General features: G+C 47.3%; 2 protein-coding genes across 2 annotated transcripts in view; both read right to left on the reverse strand.

Moving 5' to 3' along the window:
- lyst (lysosomal trafficking regulator) overlaps positions 1-18859 on the reverse strand; it is a gene marked incomplete at its 3' end in the record, with an annotated part of 19189 nt that extends 330 nt beyond the window's left edge. Inside the window, exons 1-8 of the mRNA XM_079362345.1 lie at positions 18714-18859; positions 18411-18650; positions 12052-12143; positions 10255-10453; positions 9193-9283; positions 6581-8693; positions 2593-3535; positions 2255-2440 (exon numbers count right to left, since the gene is read on the reverse strand). Coding sequence (XP_079218471.1) covers positions 2255-2440; positions 2593-3535; positions 6581-8693; positions 9193-9283; positions 10255-10453; positions 12052-12143; positions 18411-18491 — 3705 coding nt within the window. The 5' untranslated portion in view covers positions 18492-18650; positions 18714-18859. The remainder of the gene's footprint in view (positions 1-2254; positions 2441-2592; positions 3536-6580; positions 8694-9192; positions 9284-10254; positions 10454-12051; positions 12144-18410; positions 18651-18713) is intronic.
- Positions 18860-20954: 2095 nt separating this feature from the next.
- The window catches only part of nid1a (nidogen 1a), a 19342-nt gene continuing 17796 nt past the window's right edge, over positions 20955-22500 (reverse strand). Inside the window, exon 20 of the mRNA XM_079362561.1 lies at positions 20955-21588. Within this exon, the coding sequence (XP_079218687.1) occupies positions 21464-21588 (125 nt within the window). The 3' untranslated portion in view covers positions 20955-21463. The remainder of the gene's footprint in view (positions 21589-22500) is intronic.

Here is a 22500-nt window from a genome sequence, read left to right on the forward strand (position 1 = left end):
AAAGTGAGTCACATGAGTAAAGTGAGTTACGTTAGTAAAGTGAGTTACATGAGTAAAGTGAGTTACATGAGTAAAGTGAGTCACATGAGTAAAGTGAGTCACATGAGTAAAGTGAGTTACGTTAGTAAAGTGAGTTACATGAGTAAAGTGAGTTACGTTAGTAAAGTGAGTCACATGAGTAAAGTGAGTTACATGAGTAAAGTGAGTTACATGAGTAAAGTGAGTCACATGAGTAAAGTGAGTCACATGAGTAAAGTGAGTCACATGAGTAAAGTGAGTTACGTTAGTAAAGTGAGTTACATGAGTCAAGTGAGTTACGTGAGTAAAGTGAGTTACGTCAGTAAAGTGAGTCACATGAGTAAAGTGAGTTACGTTAGTAAAGTGAGTTACATGAGTAAAGTGAGTTACGTGAGTAAAGTGAGTTACGTCAGTAAAGTGAGTCACATGAGTAAAGTGAGTTACATGAGTAAAGTGAGTTACGTGAGTAAAGTGAGTTACGTTAGTAAAGTGAGTTACATGAGTCAAGTGAGTTACGTGAGTAAAGTGAGTTACATGAGTAAAGTGAGTTACGTGAGTAAAGTGAGTTACGTTAGTAAAGTGAGTTACATGAGTCAAGTGAGTTACGTGAGTAAAGTGAGTTACATGAGTAAAGTGAGTTACGTGAGTAAAGTGAGTTACGTTAGTAAAGTGAGTCACATGAGTAAAGTGAGTCACGTGAGTAAAGTGAGTTACGTTAGTAAAGTGAGTTACATGAGTAAAGTGAGTTACATGAGTAAAGTGAGTTACGTGAGTAAAGTGAGTTACGTTAGTAAAGTGAGTTACATGAGTAAAGTGAGTTACGTGAGTAAAGTGAGTTACGTTAGTAAAGTGAGTCACATGAGTAAAGTGAGTCACATGAGTAAAGTGAGTTACGTGAGTAAAGTGAGTTACGTTAGTAAAGTGAGTTACATGAGTAAAGTGAGTCACATGAGTAAAGTGAGTCACATGAGTAAAGTGAGTTACGTTAGTAAAGTGAGTTACATGAGTAAAGTGAGTTACGTGAGTAAAGTGAGTTACGTCAGTAAAGCGAGTTACGTCAGTAAAGTGAGTTACGTCAGTAAAGTGAGTTACGTCAGTAAAGTGAGTTACGTCAGTAAAGTGAGTTACATGAGTAAAGTGAGTAACGTGAGTAAAGTGAGTTACGTCAGTAAAGTGAGTTACGTTAGTAAAGTGAGTTACGTTAGTAAAGTGAGTTACGTCAGTAAAGTGAGTTACGTTAGTAAAGTGAGTAACGTCAGTAAAGTGAGTTACGTTAGTAAAGTGAGTTACGTCAGTAAAGTGAGTTACGTTAGTAAAGTGAGTTACGTTAGTAAAGTGAGTTACGTCAGTAAAGTGAGTTACGTCAGTAAAGTGAGTTACGTTAGTAAAGTGAGTAACGTGAGTAAAGTGAGTTACGTTAGTAAAGTGAGTTACGTTAGTAAAGTGAGTTACGTTAGTAAAGTGAGTTACGTGAGTAAAGTGAGTTACGTTAGTAAAGTGAGTTACGTTAGTAAAGTGAGTTACGTTAGTAAAGTGAGTAACGTGAGTAAAGTGAGTTACGTTAGTAAAGTGAGTTACGTTAGTAAAGTGAGTTACGTTAGTAAAGTGAGTAACGTGAGTAAAGTGAGTTACGTTAGTAAAGTGAGTAACGTGAGTAAAGTGAGTTACGTTAGTAAAGTGAGTTACGTTAGTAAAGTGAGTTACATGAGTAAAGTGAGTTACGTTAGTAAAGTGAGTTACGTTAGTAAAGTGAGTTACGTTAGTAAAGTGAGTAACGTGAGTAAAGTGAGTAACGTGAGTAAAGTGAGTTACGTTAGTAAAGTGAGTAACGTGAGTAAAGTGAGTTACGTTAGTAAAGTGAGTTACGTTAGTAAAGTGAGTCACGTTAGTAAAGTGAGTCACGTTAGTAAAGTAAGTTACGTTAGTAAAGTGAGTTACGTCAGTAAAGCGAGTTACGTTAGTTAAGTGAGTCACGTTAGTAAAGTGAGTCACGTTAGTAAAGTGAGTCACGTTAGTAAAGTGAGTCACGTTAGTAAAGTAAGTTACGTTAGTAAAGTGAGTTACGTCAGTAAAGCGAGTTACGTTAGTAAAGCGAGTTACGTTAGTAAAGTGAGTTACGTTAGTAAAGTGAGTTACGTGAGTAAAGTGAGTTACATGAGTAAAGAACAAAGACGTCACTGGGACTGAGACATGCTCAGCCTATAATAAAAAAAAAAGGAGCAGTAACTTCACTCACAGTTTCTCCCACGGCCGGACTCACCCTGTCTGTCTTCTCCTCAGGGGGGTCGGCACCAGAAGAAACCTCTGCCAGAGCTACTCTGAGCAATGAGTCGAACAGAGGAACAGCGAGGTCAGAGTTCACCACCCCGGAGCGAGAAAGCTGCTCTCTCACCTCAAACAAAGTATCCTCTACCGACTGCAGCTGAGGACACAAAGATTTAACGGTTACATTGACAGTGAGAAGACAGCATTTAGACCCTGACCCCAAGAGGACAGAAACTCCAGGAGACACCCTCATAAACGTTCAGACCCTGACAGGAGCTCCAGAAGTTAAGTAGTCAGCTATAACTGTACCTGATGAGAAAGCTCTGGCTCGATCTTCGGCAGGGCCGAGTTCGCACTGTGCAGACAGATGGCCAGCAGGGCCTCCAGCAGGCGAATACTCTGGAGCTGCCACTCCTCCTCCAGCTTCTTTGCAGGATCTTTGATCTTTCCCTCAGCCAGACCCAGAGCCTCGCCTGAGCCCAGGGCCATCTCTTGGGGTCCCACAAAGGCAGCCAGAGCACTGGATTCAGGGCTGCCTTTGCCCTTCCCCTCCCTCTTCTTCTTTATTTTGCCATCTTTAGGCTTACAGGATAGTTTCTGGATGACCATGGCCATGAGGCGCAGGCAGACATCCAGCCCCCCAAGCCTGAAGAACTGCCTCTGAAACAGGGGGCTGGCCAGGTAGATCCATCGACATACAGACCACACGTCTGCAGCGCGGCGGACCTGCTCCTTAGAAGGCAGGGCCACACTGTCCGGGGACAGGTACGGCAGCCGCCCGCCCAGCGGCTCACTCGCCGTGCTGTCATATCCCGAGGTGTCCTCGGAGTCATTGGCCGAGTCACGGTCCGAGTCGCCCTCTTTGCTGACACACAGGAAGGCCACACACAGGAACAGGTTGATGACATGAAGGTGCGTCTCCGCCCAGCTGCGGCCTAGTCCTCGGCCCTGCCCGCCGCGGCTCTTATGACGTGGGTACGCCTCCTTAAGACCTTCATAGAATTTACTGAGACTCTGAGGGCCCTCTCCGGCCCCTCGGGACCCCAGCTCCTCAGCCAAGCCCAAAATGGCCTCCACTTCTTCCGCATCCAAGCTCTCCAGCTCCTGAAGCAGTCCGTCAGCCTGCAGCCGATCCCCGCCGATGATGAGAGTCTCAAACACCTTCAGAGCCAAAGAGCGGGTCTGGTCCAAGTAGAGCAGCTCGGTCACCTGGTTCAGGCCGTTACAGCTGACGAACAGATCCCTGATCACCCTGTGATGGGAAAAACCAGAGTCACAAAAAGGATGTAAACACGACTCTACACGATCTGTGCTGTCACAGTCCAGCACATGAAAGTTAGTTTCTAGACCGGCCAGTGCTCCCTGCGGCCTCATGCAGAACTTTGACCCCTGACCCCTGACCCGTGGGGCTGAAAAGATAAAGGTGTTCACTTTCTTTTATTTGACGTGTTTTAAGTTCTCGTTCAGTAACACCTGTGCAGCCTCTTCATGAAATTAGGATTATCATTCATTTAAATATGTTGTGTATTTAAAAATGTCCTGTGTCTAAACTTTATTTGATAAGGCTCACTAAGTGTCACACCTTGGTGTCAGTATTTCACCTCGTTTAAACGTGTTGAAATCTGTTGATGGCCACCAGATGGAGCTGTAGAGTAGAATGAGACTGTGGCGGTCTCAGTCTGTCCTCGTATTTCTCTCCGTCACGCCTTGACAGCTCGCTAACATTTTCAACATGACGAAGACGTGTCTGCCCGGAGCTGAGCGCGTCAAAGAACAAGCTATCCCAGCATGCATTGTGACTGCACGTTACTGAACAGTTCCACACTGAAGTCAAAGTCGGGGCGATGTTACATCACAGCTGGATTCTCTTCAACGTCTCGATAAATTATTGATAATCATTAATTATCACTGAACAGATCTGATGAGCCTGATGGATCAGGTGTCCGCTGGCTGCAGACCATCGCTCCCTCATCCCTCTAACCCTCGCCGTCTTCACCTCCTGTCTGGGGTAACCAGACTGGCTCCCAGTTAGATCCAGTATCAAATACAGACTCCTCTCCCCACCTATGGAGTCCTTCAGGGTCACAGCCCCCCCCCTCCTCTGGACCCCCCTCACTGCCCCCCCCCCCCTCCTCTGGACCCCCCTCACTGCCCCCCTCCTCCTCTGGACCCCCCTCACTGCCCCCCCCCCCCCTCCTCTGGACCCCCCTCACTGCCCCCCTCCTCCTCTGGACCCCCCTCACTGCCCCCCCCCCTCCTCTGGACCCCCCTCACTGCCCCCCCCCTCCTCTGGACCCCCCTCACAGCCCCCCCCCTCCTCTGGACCCCCCTCACTGCCCCCCCCCTCCTCTGGACCCCCCTCAGCTGTCTCAGATCCGTTCTTTACAGCGAGTATTAACACTGCGGACACCTGCTGCATGTCGGGCTTCAGACCTCAGTGTGCCAGAGTCTGTCCTCCTCCATCTTTACAAGCCTTTAAAGAACCTACACTTTACAGAACCTACACTTTAAAGAACCTACACTTTACAGAACCTACACTTTACAGAACCTACACTTTACAGAACCTACACTTTACAGAACCTACACTTTAAAGAACCTACACTTTACAGAACCTACACTTTACAGAACCTACACTTTAAAGAACCTACACTTTACAGAACCTACACTTTACAGAATCTACACTTTAAAGAACCTACACTTTACAGAACCTACACTTTAAAGAACCTACACTTTAAAGAACCTACACTTTAAAGAGCCTACACTTTAAAGAACCTACACTTTAAAGAACCTACACATTACAGAACCTACACTTTAAAGAACCTACACTTTAAAGAACCTACACTTTAAAGAGCCTACACTTTAAAGAACCTACACTTTAAAGAACCTACACATTACAGAACCTACACTTTAAAGAACCTACACTTTACAGAACCTACACTTTAAAGAACCTACACTTTACAGAACCTACACATTACAGAACCTACACTTTAAAGAACCTACACATTACAGAACCTACACTTTAAAGAACCTACACATTACAGAACCTACACTTTAAAGAACCTACACTTTACAGAACCTACACTTTAAAGAACCTACACTTTAAAGAACCTACACTTTAAAGAACCTACACTTTACAGAACCTACACTTTAAAGAACCTACACTTTAAATAACCTACACTTTACAGAACCTACACTTTACAGAACCTACACTTTAAAGAACCTACACTTTAAAGAACCTACACTTTACAGAACCTACACTTTACAGAACCTACACTTTAAAGAACCTACACTTTAAAGAACCTATACTTTACAGAACCTACACTTTAAAGAACCTACACTTTACAGAACCTACACTTTAAAGAACCTACACTTTAAAGAACCTACACTTTAAAGAGCCTACACTTTAAAGAACCTACACTTTAAAGAACCTACACATTACAGAACCTACACTTTAAAGAACCTACACTTTAAAGAACCTACACTTTAAAGAGCCTACACTTTAAAGAACCTACACTTTAAAGAACCTACACATTACAGAACCTACACTTTAAAGAACCTACACTTTACAGAACCTACACTTTAAAGAACCTACACTTTACAGAACCTACACATTACAGAACCTACACTTTAAAGAACCTACACATTACAGAACCTACACTTTAAAGAACCTACACATTACAGAACCTACACTTTAAAGAACCTACACTTTACAGAACCTACACTTTAAAGAACCTACACTTTAAAGAACCTACACTTTAAAGAACCTACACTTTACAGAACCTACACTTTAAAGAACCTACACTTTAAATAACCTACACTTTACAGAACCTACACTTTACAGAACCTACACTTTAAAGAACCTACACTTTAAAGAACCTACACTTTACAGAACCTACACTTTACAGAACCTACACTTTAAAGAACCTACACTTTAAAGAACCTATACTTTACAGAACCTACACTTTAAAGAACCTACACTTTAAAGAACCTATACTTTACAGAACCTACACTTTAAAGAACCTACACTTTACAGAACCTACACTTTAAAGAACCTACACTTTAAAGAGCATCATTTCATTTGTATACATGGGAAGGTACAGACACTCTCTACATTGATTTAAAGGCTGAAAAAAGAACTCAACCATTATGTACCAGCTGTATGTAGAATGTATATTATAATGTTCAATAAAAAGAAAATAAAAAAAGAAAACCACACACACTCTCCCGACCGCAGGACGTGTGTGTGTGTGTGTGTGTGTCAGCTGATGATCCTGCAGGTGACACGATGAGATCTCACCTTGACTTGAGAAGAGCAGGTAACGTCTGCAGGTAGATGAGCAGCACCTCCACAGGCAGGCAGCGGCTGTGGTAGCTGCAGACCTGCGTGCAGACCGTGGACACCCCCAGCTGCTGTGCGTGGTGGGCCAGCTCCACGCCTCTCTGCAGCACCGGGTTGAAGATGTGTGTGTAGAGCTGCCACTGCACCACGGCGTTCCCCCTCAGGGTCAGGTGGCACACGTGTCCAGCTATTTGCTGGCTCAATTGCCAGTCCTCGCCGAACACCAGCTCCTGGTATGCCTCCAGAGCATCCCACTTCCACAGCATGTCCTCGGCGCCCCCTCCGCTGGGCAGAATGCCTTGTGAGCGGTAACACAGGCTGGGAGTGATGGCGTGATCGCCGTGCTGCAGTGTCTCCTCCAGCCCAGGCAGCTGGCTGCTGTCCAGGGTGCAGATGTTACAGGACGCCAGTTTAGCTTTCTCGGAAGGCTGCCCTCCTCCCAGCTGGTCCAGGATCAGTCTGCTCAGGACACTCAGGACCAGAGTCTGGTAACTCTGCAGACCTGGAGCCTGGAAAGCGTGCAACAGGGGGCCGACCACCGAGCGAGGGTCCATACAGCAGCAGATTCCAACAGCCTGGACTCCAGACAGGACCTGCAGCACGGCCTGTCCATTAGGAGAGAGTGTGTGCAGAAGACGCAGACACTGATGAGCGCAGGCGGCCAGGCAGCAGCAGCGCTCCGGGTAACGCACCGCTTCTCCCTCAAACACCTCCTTACCGTCCCCAGCCTCTTCAAAGGGGTTTCGTCTTGCAGCTTGTTTGAAAGCAGACACAGGCAGTCCAGACAAGTCTCTGTGGTGATGCAGGAAGTGGGAGTACTCACAGCGGCGGTGGCGACGGCGGGCACACACAGACTGATGCAGCTGCTCAGACTTTGCCTTCTTGACGGCACTGATGATCTTAAAGACTCCTGCGATGAGACCCAGCAGCCTCTCTGAAGCCTCGCCCACCACCTCAGAGTCCCTGCCCAGTCCCTCCAGCCGCAGCACGGTGTCCTCCAGCAGCTCCAGCCCACGGTGCTGGATGAACTCGTGGATGAGCTCCAGCGCCTGGCTGAAGAAGAAGGGGTTTGGAGTGGAGGCCTGCAGACAGCCAAGAAGCACCTGCAGGACTCCTTCTAGGAGCTCGGGCAGCAGCAGTGCCCTGTGGCGATAGCGAGAGAAGGAAAAGTCATCCTGGACTTCCTGCAGGGTTTTTTTGGGCCGCGGGGCGAAGGGGTCACTCTGTCTCTCCAAACAGCTGCGAATCTTCAGCGTGGCTCGCAGCAGGTCAGTCAGGCTGCGTCTCAGGCTGTCAGGGAGGCTCTCACACTGACTCACATCCACAGACATCAGGTGCAGGATGGTGCGGAGCAGCATCCTCTGAACCAGCGCGATGGGCTCCTCTATCCAGCCTCCAGCAAGTTCCTCCACCCCTGACCCCCCCCCTCCCCCTCCGCCTCCGCCTCCCCCCGGGCCGCAGCAGTCTCCAAACTCGGTCAGGATCTCAGTGAGAGTGGGCACGACGCTGACGGCCAGGCCGGGGTTGTGGTTGATACTCATGTCAAACTTACACACCTTCTCCAGCAGTGAGAGAAGCACATGGCAGAGGTCAAAGGGCGAGTTCTCCATGCGGTTGAAGATGGAGATCGCAGCTGGGTCCGTCAGGGTTTCGCTGTCGGACATGGTGAACCCCGGGGCTCTCGGGTGTGGGTACGGAGCACTCATGGTTTCTGTGGCAGTGGAGGCTGTGCTGGGCGTTAACTGCGATGGCTCTGAACGATGATGCTGACAGCTCACTCTGAAGGTGGAGCCGTGTGAGCGCCTGCTGCGTGCACCGCCGGGGGCGGGGCCAGCTTTGTCTTCAACGTTTGCTTCTGAATCAGAGGTGGAGACCTGAGACCTGCGAGCGTCCTTCACGGAGTATCTCTGCGCCGTCCTGCGAGACCTCCGGGACTTCCAGGTGCCACTGCCGAGGCGAGACCTCTTCTCTGAATTCTGCTCATCTGTGGGGGCTTTATGTCCCGCCCTGAGGGGGGCGACCTTCACCTCCCGGCTCAGGAACACCTCCAGTAAGGACGGCAGGATAAAATCTATGAACACAAAAACACCAGTCAGTCTCACACGTCACTGAACGTCTGTTCGGATTGGAAGGGACATCGGGACGTTTTCTTTGTTGTGTCAACAGAAAAGCTCAGCAGCTTTTTGAAGCATTTCATTGGTTGAAATATAATTTACACTAAAGTTGAACATCAGTGAGTTCGAGCGCAGCAGCTGAGCGGAGTCTGAACTCAAATTAAAGAAGAAATGTGTCGAGTGTTTGTCGGAGGGCGTCAGCAGCTCAGCTCTAAATACCCGAGTCGCCCCGAGGTCATCCTGAGGTCACATGAACAGCTAGCCTCGTTTCTTTGTTTAATCACGGCGGTGACACCGTTTTAAATCCTCACCATCAGGACCGAGCACGGCGTGCAAAGCGAGTTTGAAACATCATAAAAAAAGATAAACCACGCTGTTTGGATATTCATGACGCTGCGTCTGCAGGACAACCTACTGAAGAGCAACACGAGTGAACATATAGACTGAAGTACTGACCCGGGGCTTTCTCCTCCTGGACCGGGATTTTCCAGACGAGCGGCAGCAGAGACAGCAGCAGAGTGAGCAGCTCCTCCCGACACGTCAGCTCCTGCAGGTGAACAAAACAAACGCACCCTGAGGAAGGTTACCTGAGGCGCTCCTGCCTGTCCTCTCTCGTCTGCAGGACGCTCGCCTTTGTTCAGTCATCGAACAGGTCGGCTCGTCCTCGCTGCCAGTAATGTCACATGTACATGACGGGAGCATTCCTCACAGCAGGGAGAGAAACGACTCCTTCATGTGATAATTAAAAAACACCGACGTCTTTTTATGTGTCTAATTAAATCTGCACATGTCTTCTCCTGAGCGCAGGAAACACACGCCACATACCGTGCGTGGTCACGGATCTCATGATGAAGAACTGTTGTGTTTGTCATGATCAACCTGAGCCGCACTGGACTCGTGACGCTGTGATCGTTTACAGCTTTCATTGATCAGCGCCCTCTGCTGGACAAACACAGATAATGCAGCCGTGTTCTTACGGCTGGACGATGAATAATAAATCTCTGCTTCGATGACTCGGGGAGAGATCATCACTCAGTGTTAGCCGCTAACGTTCCTTTAAAACAGTCACATAACACGGCCTTTAATGACTCAGAGCCTGACCTCGGAGCTCAGAGGGTAGATCAAGTTCTGGTGTCCCACAGGGATCCGGTCTGGGTCCTCTTCCATGTGCAGAACCTTTAATGTGTGTTGCTGCTAATGAACGCCTGAGTTTGAAAGTTTCCCAGTGAAAGATACTTTTTAAACAGCTCAAAGATCTGCAGATTTAATTCCTGTCACGGCTGCCACCAGGTCCGACTCAGTCGAAGGGATTAAATCATGCAGACAAAAAGAGCCTTTGTTGACGTTTTTCACACAGCTCGCGGTGCGTTAGCGAGGCAACAGGAAGTCAGTCCGCACATATTTACAAACACAGCCGAGGTAAATCAATGTTTTGCACTCAGGCCAAAAAGTCTGAGGTGAAACTTTTAACGTGCCGTCTTGTCAAGGACATTTGTGAGGATGACCTTGAGGCCTTACCTGGTCAATGATGGAGTCCAGCGTGCTGAGAAGCAGGAAGCCCCGCCCCCTGACCAGGTACTCTCCTAGAGCCACCATGTGACTCTCCTCCTCGTCCTCCTCGCGTGCCTCCGCTCTCTGAGCAACCGCGCTGCATAGCTGATGGACGTCCGTCAGAAACTCCCTCGCCAGCGTGTTACTGGCGCCACTCATGTCTGAGCTGCAGAGAGGGGATGAAACATCATGAGCATGTGGAGACGCCACGCCTGACCCGACGAGAGGGCACGAGCTTGTTTCTGATTGGTTGTTTCTCTGCTGTTTTCTGTCCTATCTCTTCTGTTAGAGTCAGTATAATATCTCGGTACCATGGCGAGCCCGTTTGACCCGCACAGTCCAGTCTGTCCCGCTGAGCACGAGCACACGAACGCAACATGGAGGCAAAGTAATCGATGGAAGAGACACACACAGGTCTGAATCACTCACAGACTTTAAAGGAGAGATGTCAGAGTGCAGCAGCTGCCCCCACTGGAAGCTGGTGGGGGTTCAGTGCCTTGCTCAAGGGCACCTTGGCAGTGCTCGAGAGTACTCCCTTTTCCCAGGTTTTTAAACCGCTATGGATCCTACTGATTTGGCAACATCATGGTCATCTCGCCGTTTCCCCTTCAGGGTCGCGGGGAGCTGATCCCGGCTCTCATCGGGCCCGGCGGTTTGATGCGGCGCTCTAAACAGAACAATAACTACAGATTAAGTCTTAAAAGGAATTTATCCACCAATCAGTGTTCAGGCCACGCCTCCACGCTAACAACAACACTCTTAAATAAAACACTGAAGCAAAACAGGAAGAGCCTCCAAAGAGTCGGCTGACAGTCACAAAGATCTGCATCTATCCAGCGTCAGTGTTCAGACAGCGCCCCCCAGTGGCCGTGTGTGACCACAGACGCTACACACCTTTAATGACACGACCGCTGACCACGCTAAAGAACAGAAGGAACTTATGATCATGAAAACAAAATGACCTCTGAAGAAGATAACCTCCGTACGTAAGCTGCTGTGATCTTACCAGATGTCAGCGGGCGCCGCTCCTCGCACTCATGGCGTGTTTCTCTAACGCTCGTGTCCTCTAACCTCCTCACACCACTGCTGACTGAATTTTCTGTTCTGCAGCGCAAATTCCATTAAATTGGAATTTCAAATGGAAGCTTTCCAGATTCACAGCAGATCAGCAAATCACATGAAAGCATGTGATGTCACATGGCGAGGGGCCTGGCCTCGAGAAGACTGACGAGTCCCCCCCAACTGCCCGTCCCCCCCCCCAACTGCCCTGCAGAAGACCTCCACACGGCTTACAGCCACAGCCTTTGTTTCCTCCACTGCAGGGGATTTTTTTATGCCTGACTAAGAACGCCACAAGAAGAAGCGTTCAAGACCCATGATCCCCAAAGACTCCTCCATTTCCTGTCCTCAGTGTCTCTGTATTTATTTTGTCCCTTCAGTCTCTCTGTAGATAGTGGTCCTCAGTGTCTCTGTATTTATTTTGTCCCTTCAGTCTCTCTGTAGATAGTGGTCCTCAGTGTCTCTGTATTTATTTTGTCCCTTCAGTCTCTCTGTAGATAGTGGTCCTCAGTGTGTCTCTGTATTTATTTTGTCCCTTCAGTCTCTCTGTAGATAGTGGTCCTCAGTGTCTCTGTATTTATTTTGTCCCTTCAGTCTCTCTGTAGATAGTGGTCCTCAGTGTCTCTGTATTTATTTTGTCCCTTCAGACTCCCTGTAGATAGTGGTCCTCAGTGTCCTGCTGAAGAAGTGAAGACAGAGACCTACCAGAAGCGGAGAGCGTCCTTGCTGCTCTGGTCGGGACGATGCTGCACGTAGTGGAAGAGACACAGGAAGCGTTCCAGACCCTGAAGACTCACCTGAACACAGAGACAGGAAGATGAAACACAGAGCAACCAATCAGAGGGAGGTGGGGGAGGAGGAGGTGGGAGGAGCAGGGATGAGGTGGAAGGAGGTGGGAGGAGCTGGAAGGAGGTGGGAGGAGCTGGAAGGAGGTGGGAGGAGCTGGGAGGAGCTGGGAGGAGCAGGGAGGAGCAGGGATGAGGTGGGAGGAGCAGGGAGGAGCTGGGAGGAGCAGGGAGGAGCTGGGAGGAGCAGGGAGGTGCAGGGATGAGGTGGGAGGAGCAGGGAGGAGCTGGGAGGAGCAGGGAGGAGCTGGGAGGAGCAGGGAGGAGCAGGGATGAGGTGGGAGGAGCAGGGAGGAGCAGGGATGAGCTGAGAGGAGCAGGGAGGAGCAGGGATGAGGTGGGAGGAGCAGGGAGGAGCAGGGATGAGCTGAGAGGAGCAGGGAGGAGCTGGAAGGAGGTGGGAGGAGCAGGGAGGAGCTGGGAGGAGCAGGGATGAGGTGGGAGGAGGAGGTGGGAGGAGCAGGGAGGAGCTGGGGGAGGAGGTGGGAGGAGCAGGGATGAGCTGGGAGGAGGAGGTGGGAGGAGCAGGGAGGAGCAGGGATGAGGTGGGGGAGGAGGAGGTGGGAGGAGCTGGGAGGAGCTGGGAGGAGATGGGGGAGGAGATGGGAGGAGATGGGAGGAGATGGGGGAGGAGCAGGGAGGAGATGGGTTAGGAGCAGGGAGGAGCTGGGAGGAGCTGGGAGGAGATGGGAGGAGCAGGGAGGAGATGAGGGAGGAGCAGGGAGGAGATGGGGGAGGAGCAGGGAGGAGATGGGGGAGGAGCTGGGAGGAGATGGGGGAGGAGCAGGGAGGAGATGAGGGAGGAGCAGGGAGGAGATGGGGGAGGAGCAGGGAGGAGATGGGGGAGGAGCTGGGAGGAGATGGGGGAGGAGCAGGGAGGAGATGGGGGAGGAGCTGGGAGGAGATGGGGGAGGAGCAGGGAGGAGATGAGGGAGGAGCAGGGAGGAGATGGGGGAGGAGCAGGGAGGAGACGGGGGAGGAGCAGGGAGGAGATGGGGGAGGAGCTGGGAGGAGATGGGGGAGGAGCAGGGAGGAGATGGGGGAGGAGCAGGGAGGAGACGGGGGAGGAGCAGGGAGGAGATGGGGGAGGAGCAGGGAGGAGATGGGGGAGGAGCAGGGAGGAGATGGGGGAGGAGCAGGGAGGAGATGGGGGAGGAGCAGGGAGGAGATGGGGGAGGAGCAGGGAGGAGATGGGGGTTACTTCGGTGATACCCAGAAGACATCTAGCGGTAATGTCAACAGGTGAGTTATAGAAACTCACAGTCTGCACAGTTAACGAGCTCCAGAGACATTTTAACATAGAGCTCTATGGAGACTGACTCACTGCAGGAGACAGACTCTAGTGGACACTGGAGGAACTGCAGCTGTAAAGTTGGACATTTTAACATAGAGCTCTATGGAGACTGACTCACTGCAGGAGACAGACTCTAGTGGACACTGGAGGAACTGCAGCTGTAAAGTTGGACATTTTAACATAGAGCTCTATGGAGACTGACTCACTGCAGGAGACAGACTCTAGTGGACACTGGAGGAACTGCAGCTGTAAAGTTGGACATTTTAACATAGAGCTCTATGGAGACTGACTCACTGCAGGAGACAGACTCTAGTGGACACTGGAGGAACTGCAGCTGTAAAGTTGGACATTTTAACATAGAGCTCTATGGAGACTGACTCACTGCAGGAGACAGACTCTAGTGGACACTGGAGGAACTGCAGCTGTATATTAGATTCAGTTGTAGCTGCTCTCACATTAAGGTGTTTGGTCCTTGATATTAGAGACAGTCCATGTAGCTGAATTAAAGATGAGATTACTGATTAAGCTGGTGTGTTAATTAATGAGATGAGCAGGTAGTTAGAGCATTGAGTGGTTTTAGAGTCAGTGTAATAGAAGCAGTAATGGGCTATAGAGATGAAGGGCCAAAGTGTTTGTAGAGCAGGCTGAGCGTCTGGTGCAGGTGATTGTTTTTGCTTTGAGGAGGTGTGTGGACGTCACCTGGACATGTTTCAAAACACAGACAGAATGAAATCAGTGGCTGTGATCCTGTCAGTGTCACAATCGGGAACCTTTATCTGAGCCGTGGAGGAAATGAAAATGTGTTGCTGTCTTCTTCGCAGTTTTGATTACAGAGGAAAACGTGCTCCCTCCTCTGTCCTGCTGCACTACACTCTTCACATCGCTCATCTTTGACTTCTGTTTGTGTTGCAGACTTCATCAACACCTCGAACCCCAAATGAATTATTCATTGGTTCAGCAGATCGCTTTAAGCTGAGGGCGGAACCAAAAATGTGGAAGTGAAACGCATCCTGAGGTCAACCAGAGAGCCTGAAAGACTGCAACCAGGCTCACTGCTATACAAGAAACCCTGACATACATTATAACATTCAAACCAGCCTGCCTGTAGCCTGACCCCACTCTGACCCCACTCTGACTGTAGCCTGACCCCACTCTGACCCCAGCCTGACCCCTGCCTGTAGCCTGACCCCACTCTGACCCCAGCCTGACCCCACTCTGACTGTAGCCTGACCCCACTCTGACCCCACTCTGACTGTAGCCTGACCCCACTCTGACCCCAGCCTGACCCCTGCCTGTAGCCTGACCCCACTCTGACCCCAGCCTGACCCCAGCCTGACCCCACTCTGACTGTAGCCTGACCCCACTCTGACCCCACTCTGACCCCACTCTGACCCCAGCCTGACACCACTCTGACCCCACTCTGACCCCAGCCTGACCCCACTCTGACCCCAGCCTGACCCCAGCCTGACCCCAGCCTGACCCCACTCTGACCCCAGCCTGACCCCACTCTGACCCCAGCCTGACCCCACTCTGACTGTAGCCTGACCCCACTCTGACCCCAGCCTGACCCCACTCTGACCCCAGACTGACCCCCACTCTGACCCCAGCCTGACCCCACTCTGACTGTAGCCTGACCCCACTCTGACTGTAGCCTGACCCCACTCTGACTGTAGCCTGACCCCACTCTGACTGTAGCCTGACCCCACTCTGACTGTAGCCTGACCCCACTCTGACCCCAGCCTGACCCCACTCTGACCCCAGACTGACCCCCACTCTGACCCCAGCCTGACCCCACTCTGACCCCAGCCTGACCCCACTCTGACCCCAGGACTCAAGGAGCTGAGTCGTGATGGATGTGTACGAGCATTAACTGTGACATTTACTCCCACACCTCTCACCTCTCACCTCTCACCTCTCACCTCTCACCTCTCACCTCTCACCTCTCACCTTCATCGTTTCTGTTTTGTTTATTGGTTGTTTTGTTTTTTGTCAAAGCGTCTTTTTCGTATTTAGATATTGCACTTTAAAAAAATAATGTATTATTATTATTAATAAATGAAACATTTATGATCACAAACAATAACCTAACCGTTAAACCCTGAGTGTAAAACAGCGTCAGTAATCAGACGTTAAAGGTCGTCCAGCTACGAGTCAAACATGTCAATCAGCAGGTCCAGCTTTGTTAACGTCTCCTTCTTCTCCAGGAAGAGATACGAGCCGCTGAAACATGAATCAGTGTTCACGTCATATACGGACTGCAAAAGGCACAACGTGTCTTTGTGGCTCATGTGGATTAAAGACAACAACCCCCAGAATGCACAGCACCGCAGGCCCCTCCCACTGAAGTTACGGTGTATTTACAGTCTGTACACAGCTGTTTCCTCGACTGATTCTGACATTTCTTCCAGAGTCAACTGGCATCTTAGAAACTCCTGAGAGCACCGACACCACCAGTCTGACCCGGCTCGAGCCGGGCCGGGCTCCTCGTCCTCACCACAGGCAACAGGACGGCGGTCTGAAACAGGGTTAAAACACTCCTGCGAGCTGAGCTGTTTTAAACTGAATCATGATAAAACCTGAGCTCTGTATTACTCCCATCATCGCCCCACAAACTTTAATCTCCTTCACTCTCGGAGCTTTAACCCCAGCAGGAATGTAAAGCCCTTAGCCGAATGAGCGCTTCAGTGGAACTGACCCTAACCCTAACATGAGCAGGAACACAGAGAGCTCGATACTGATCCAGGATCAGTCTGAGACTCCACATGGTGAAGCAGAGAACTCGATACTGATCCAGGATCAGTCTGAGACTCCACATGGTGAAGCAGAGAACTCGATACTGATCCAGGATCAGTCTGAGACTCTACATGGTGAAGCAGAGAACTCGATACTGATCCAGGATCAGTCTGAGACTCCACATGGTGAAGCAGAGAACTCGATGCTGATCCAGGATCAGTCTGAGACTCTACATGGTGAAGCAGAGAACTCGATACTGATCCAGGATCAGTCTGAGACTCCACATGGTGAAGCAGAGAACTCGATACTGATCCAGGATCAGTCTGAGACTCTACATGGTGAAGCAGAGAACTCGATACTGATCCAGGATCAGTCTGAGACTCTACATGGTGAAGCAGAGAACTCGATACTGATCCAGGATCAGTCTGAGACTCAGAGGTAGAAGACGGTGAAGCCTGACTGTCACCACCTAAACAGGAACACATCACACACATATCTGTTTCATGCTACGAATGAAATACTCACTGATAAAAAACAGACTGATATGAGACTAAACCACATCCAGGTCCAAACTGAGTCTGGATCATGTTAACTCTTTTAAGAAAAGATTTAACTTCGAATGATCAACATCAACATCATCACTATTGTGGGGTTTATATCATCATGGTTTTAACAATGATATAAAGATCTCAGCTTTAAAGGGAAGCCCGTCATTAACACACCAAACATTCCAACTTTGGTCACCAATCCGCTCGAGGCCAATTAGTTTAGATTTCCCGACTTCCTTGAATGCATCATAAACAATCAATCCGACCTCCAGTCAAACAAACGTCGTTTTCCTCTTGAGGACAGACCCGACCAAGCTTCACTTTGACCTTTGACAGATGGTCCTGGATCAGGAGGAAGTCTTCTGTACGTGGACATTAAAACTTCACCTTCACTTCTTCTAACCTCCTGCAGTTGGACTTCATGTTTGTGTCTGTGCGATGGGACAGACAGAATGTCTCTGTTTGTTATTGTTGGACCATTTGACCTCAGGGAACGTCTCTGACTCATCAGCAGCACTTCCCTCAAACGCACTCACTTTTAAACCTTCAGGAGGACCTGGGACCTTACAAAGACCCCATTAAACCTGCAGCCTTACAGAGACCCCATTAAACCTGCAGCCTTACAGAGACCCCATTAAACCTGCAGCCTTACAGAGACCACATTAAACCTGCAGCCTTACAAAGACCACATTAAACCTGCAGCCTTACAAAGACCCCATTAAACCTGCAGCCTCACAGAGACCACATTAAACCTGCAGCCTCACAGAGACCACATTAAACCTGCAGCCTTACAGAGACCACATTAAACCTGCAGCCTTACAGAGACCACATTAAACCTGCAGCCTTACAAAGACCCCATTAAACCTGCAGCCTTACAGAGACCACATTAAACCTGCAGCCTTACAGAGACCACATTAAACCTGCAGCCTTACAGAGACCACATTAAACCTGCAGCCTTACAGAGACCACATTAAACCTGCAGCCTTACAGAGACCACATTAAACCTGCAGCCTTACAGAGACCCCATTAAACCTGCAGCCTTACAGAGACCCCATTAAACCTGCAGCCTTACAGAGACCACATTAAACCTGCAGCCTTACAGAGACCACATTAAACCTGCAGCCTTACAGAGACCACATTAAACCTGCAGCCTTACAGAGACCACAATAAACCTGCAGCTTTACAGAGACCACAATAAATCTGCAGCTTTACAGAGACCCCATTAAACCTGCAGCCTTACAGAGACCACATTAAACCTGCAGCCTCACAGAGACCACATTAAACCTGCAGCCTTACAGAGACCCCATTAAACCTGCAGCCTCACAGAGACCCCATTAAACCTGCAGCCTCACAGAGACCCCATTAAACCTGCAGCCTCACAGAGACCCCATTAAACCTGCAGCTTTACAGAGACCACATTAAACCTGCAGCTTTACAGAGACCACATTAAACCTGCAGCCTCACAGAGACCACATTAAACCTGCAGCTTTACAGAGACCACATTAAACCTGCAGCCTCACAGAGACCACATTAAACCTGCAGCCTCACAGAGACCACATTAAACCTGCAGCCTCACAGAGACCCCATTAAACCTGCAGCTTTACAGAGACCCCTACAAACACAGACAGTCAGTGGAAGTCCTACCTGCAGATCAGCTCCCTGCAGCCTGCAGTCCATGTACTTCTCCCAGGCGAACGACAGCTCGGTCTGCTGGAGGCTGGTCATGACGTCACACCTCCAGGAGACCGTCAGTATGATGAGTCCTCCGTGGTCCTCCTCTCCTTCCTGGTACCTCGGGTCTCTCCTGGTCTCCCTGGTCCTGTTGGTCTCTCCTGGTCTTCCTGGTCCTGCTCTCTGCGCTGCTTCGGCTCTTGTCCCCAGGTCCTCTCCCTGTTAGCTCCAGATGCTACTTGGACCCTGAGAAGCTAACAGCTGATTGTGACGCACCGGAGCCTGAACCGGACCCCGAACCGGATCCCAGAGGCGGAAACACCGGAACTCTGATCAACACACTCAGCTAGCATGTAAGCTAGGAGTGTTGACACAAAGTGCGTGAGGTTCACGCGCAGCTTTAAGAGAGCAGTTTCCGGTTAACTCTTCAAAATAAAAGTAACACGTAGAGAAACGCAGACTCTTAATGAAGATCATTTATTACACTGATCACTTGCTAATATTCGTATTTTGATTTAAATTAAATGTTCAAAGGCCTCAGCTTCATCCTACATTATTATTTATTAATATAGTTTGTTTCATGCTTCGTCCTCATGGACCTAAATAAATATATTTACTAAATAAAGATATTTACCAAATAAATATATTTACTAAATAAATATATTACTAAATAAATATATTTACTAAATAAATATATTACTAAATAAATATATTTACTAAATAAAGATATTTACCAAATAAATATATTTACTAAATAAATATATTACTAAATAAATATATTACTAAATAAATATATTTACCAAATAAATATATTTACTAAATAAATATATTACTAAATAAATATATTACTAAATAAATATATTTACTAAATAAAGATATTTACCAAATAAATATATTTACTAAATAAATATATTACTAAATAAATATATTACTAAATAAATATATTTACCAAATAAATATATTTACCAAATAAATATATTTACTAAATAAAGATATTTACTAAATAAATATATTACTAAATAAATATATTACTAAATAAATATATTTACCAAATAAATATATTTACCAAATAAATATATTTACTAAATAAAGATATTTACTAAATAAATATATTACTAAATAAATATATTACTAAATAAATATATTTACCAAATAAATATATTTACTAAATAAATATATTACTAAATAAATATATTACTAAATAAATATATTTACTAAATAAAGATATTTACCAAATAAATATATTTACTAAATAAATATATTACTAAATAAATATATTACTAAATAAATATATTTACCAAATAAATATATTTACCAAATAAATATATTTACCAAATAAATATATTTACTAAATAAATATATTTACCAAATAAATATATTTACTAAATAAAGATATTTACCAAATAAATATATTTACTAAATAAATATATTACTAAATAAATATATTTACTAAATAAAGATATTTACTAAATAAATATATTTACTAAATAAATATATTTACTAAATGAATATATTACTAAATAAATATATTTACCAAATAAATATATTTACTAAATAAATATATTTACTATGGCTCAGACTTAAAAAACTAAATATCCTGATGTCCCACTGATCATAAACAACGATAATAATTATTGTAATACTTTAATGAAACAGACAGTTCAATAATACATACATAACTTTTAACACGTAATTAATAAATGACCTAATATGTGACAGGGGGCGAGTTTTTATTTTGAAGGTTCCACTGTATGTATTCAGTGTTCCGGTCGATAATTTAAATTATATTTACCGACTTTAATCCCGGAGCAGAAGCGCGTTTCATGTTCCGGTAATAACGGAGACACGAGCTCCTCTTTAAAGCAAATCAGCTGTTTACACTCAGAGTGTGCGTGTGTGGGGGGGGGGGGTGAACCCGCCCTCAGCGCGGACTGAAAGGCTGATCAGGTGATTCAGCCCTCAGCGCGGACTGAAGGGTTGATCAGTGTGATTCAGCCCTCAGCGCGGACTGAAAGGCTGATCAGGTGATTCAGCCCTCAGCGCGGACTGAAAGGTTGATCAGTGTGATTCAGCCCTCAGCGCGGACTGAAAGGTTGTACAAACTATACCATTGGTTGGAACTGATTTGTCCTTAAAAGTCAAATGCGAACAAATGTAGTAGCTGCTTCCAGAACTCGCTGCTGTCAGTCACAATCTGTTTAAGGCGAGGGAAGGAATTGTGTCTTTAATTTCAACTTACTGCAATATAAAAGATATTTATATTTATTTAAAGCTTCGTTTTAATGAAGTTTGAGTTAATGAAAACATTTTGAATGTCGGAGTAGTAATATTTGACACACCTCTCTCATCACACGTAAAGATAAATTCGACATATTTTAAATATTTTTATCACGTTTCTTACAGTGAGAAGTGTTTTCTAAATTCATCCTTTACTTTGGCTGTTACTTTAAACTTGCACTTACCTGCACCCACCACCAGATGTTGCTGTTTTACAATAACAGACAGCTGACCAACATGTTTTTAAAAAAAGGTTTCTTGTTTTGCTGCTCATCATGTTAAGGTCATACAAACACCATGGAAACACGTCATGAGATATTTGATTAAAAAACACACCACAGTTTGACACAACGCACAGGAAATGATGCCATGCCTTACGGTGAGGATTTTCACATTAAAGTTTGTATCCCTTGAGCTTTATTCTCGGTTTATGTGCACTCAGGAAAAGAACTAAATCAAAGTGTTTATATTTACAGTTCTGTGACTTTATAAATGTGGATAAGAAAAAACATGGAGCAAGAAGGGCCACAGGAAGTTCAGCAGCTTGTCACTACATTCACATGGCGGCCATTTTCCTCTGCCGTCATACTTTCCTTCATCAATAAAACTTCAAACTTTGAAATCATGACATTGAAAAAAGAGGGAAACGTCTGCTGTGTCAATATGGCGGACAGTTTAGTAAAGCTGAGTGGCTCCTAATTTGTGGTCAAACATCCAAACAGTGTCGACTCTGTGAGCAGCTGCCGTCTCTAGTAGCCGCCGTCTCGCTCCACGCAGCCCACCGCGTTGTCAGGACACTTGCAGGAGCGTCCGTTCGGCGTGGCTAAGCAGAGGTGGGTGCAGCCCCCGTTGTTCACAGCACAGTAGTTCTGTCCTGGTGGGAAGAAGAAAACAGACGCTGAGTGATGTGGGACATTCCAGGAGCATGCTGTAAAAGGTCTGCGCCTGTTTAACAGATAAAACATGCTGAGCGTAAACACACAGCTGGCTCCAGATGTTGGAGGCCCCTCTCCCTCGCCTCCACATTCCCCAGCTGTACGTGTGCAGCCTTATCGAGTTCTGGAGCTCGCTGCAGAGCTCCTCCTGACGCTTCACGTCCAGGGCTGCTCATGTTCTCACTCACGCTTCTTTTCAGAGGTCACAGAGGTCACAGAGGTCACAGAGGTCACATCTCTGTTCGCTGCTGAAGAGTGATGGGATTGTGTTCAAGACACCTGAGTCAAAGGGAGACGGATCTCCTCCTCACTCAACGTCTTCTTCCTGCTTCTTTAGAGACTGACTGACACAGCTGAGCTTCATGATTAATGAAAATAAACCTTTTATGACAGAACTTTTCTAATCCGGCGGTGAAGAGAAGGTCCGCAGGATCCAGACGTTTGTAGGTCACATGGTCGTTTATTTAAACGCTGAGGTAAAGAACATGTCTGTGTATTTATTATATGTGCTATCATTAATATACATCTATACACAGCTGCTCGTTAATCCAGATACCAATCAGCCAATCACGTGGCAGCGACCGATACATTCAGGTATGAAGACACGGTGGAGCCGACGAGCTGACGGGTGTCAGAACAGAGCAAAGATGACTTCAGGGGTTTTGAACATGGCGTGGTTGTTGGTGCAGGATGTGCACCGTGCAGCAGTAACAGTAAATAAGCCCCTCCCACTGGCTCCAGGTGAATTCTCCTGATTAGATCCTGCTGCCTTCTCTCACTCTGACTCTCTGCAGCATCTTTGTCCCCCCTCCTGAGACTCCGCCCCCTCCTGTCTGACGGGGCGCCCCAGC

The sequence above is a fragment of the Symphodus melops genome (assembly GCF_947650265.1).
Source record: "Symphodus melops genome assembly, chromosome: 15".
Taxonomy (NCBI): domain Eukaryota; kingdom Metazoa; phylum Chordata; class Actinopteri; order Labriformes; family Labridae; genus Symphodus; species Symphodus melops.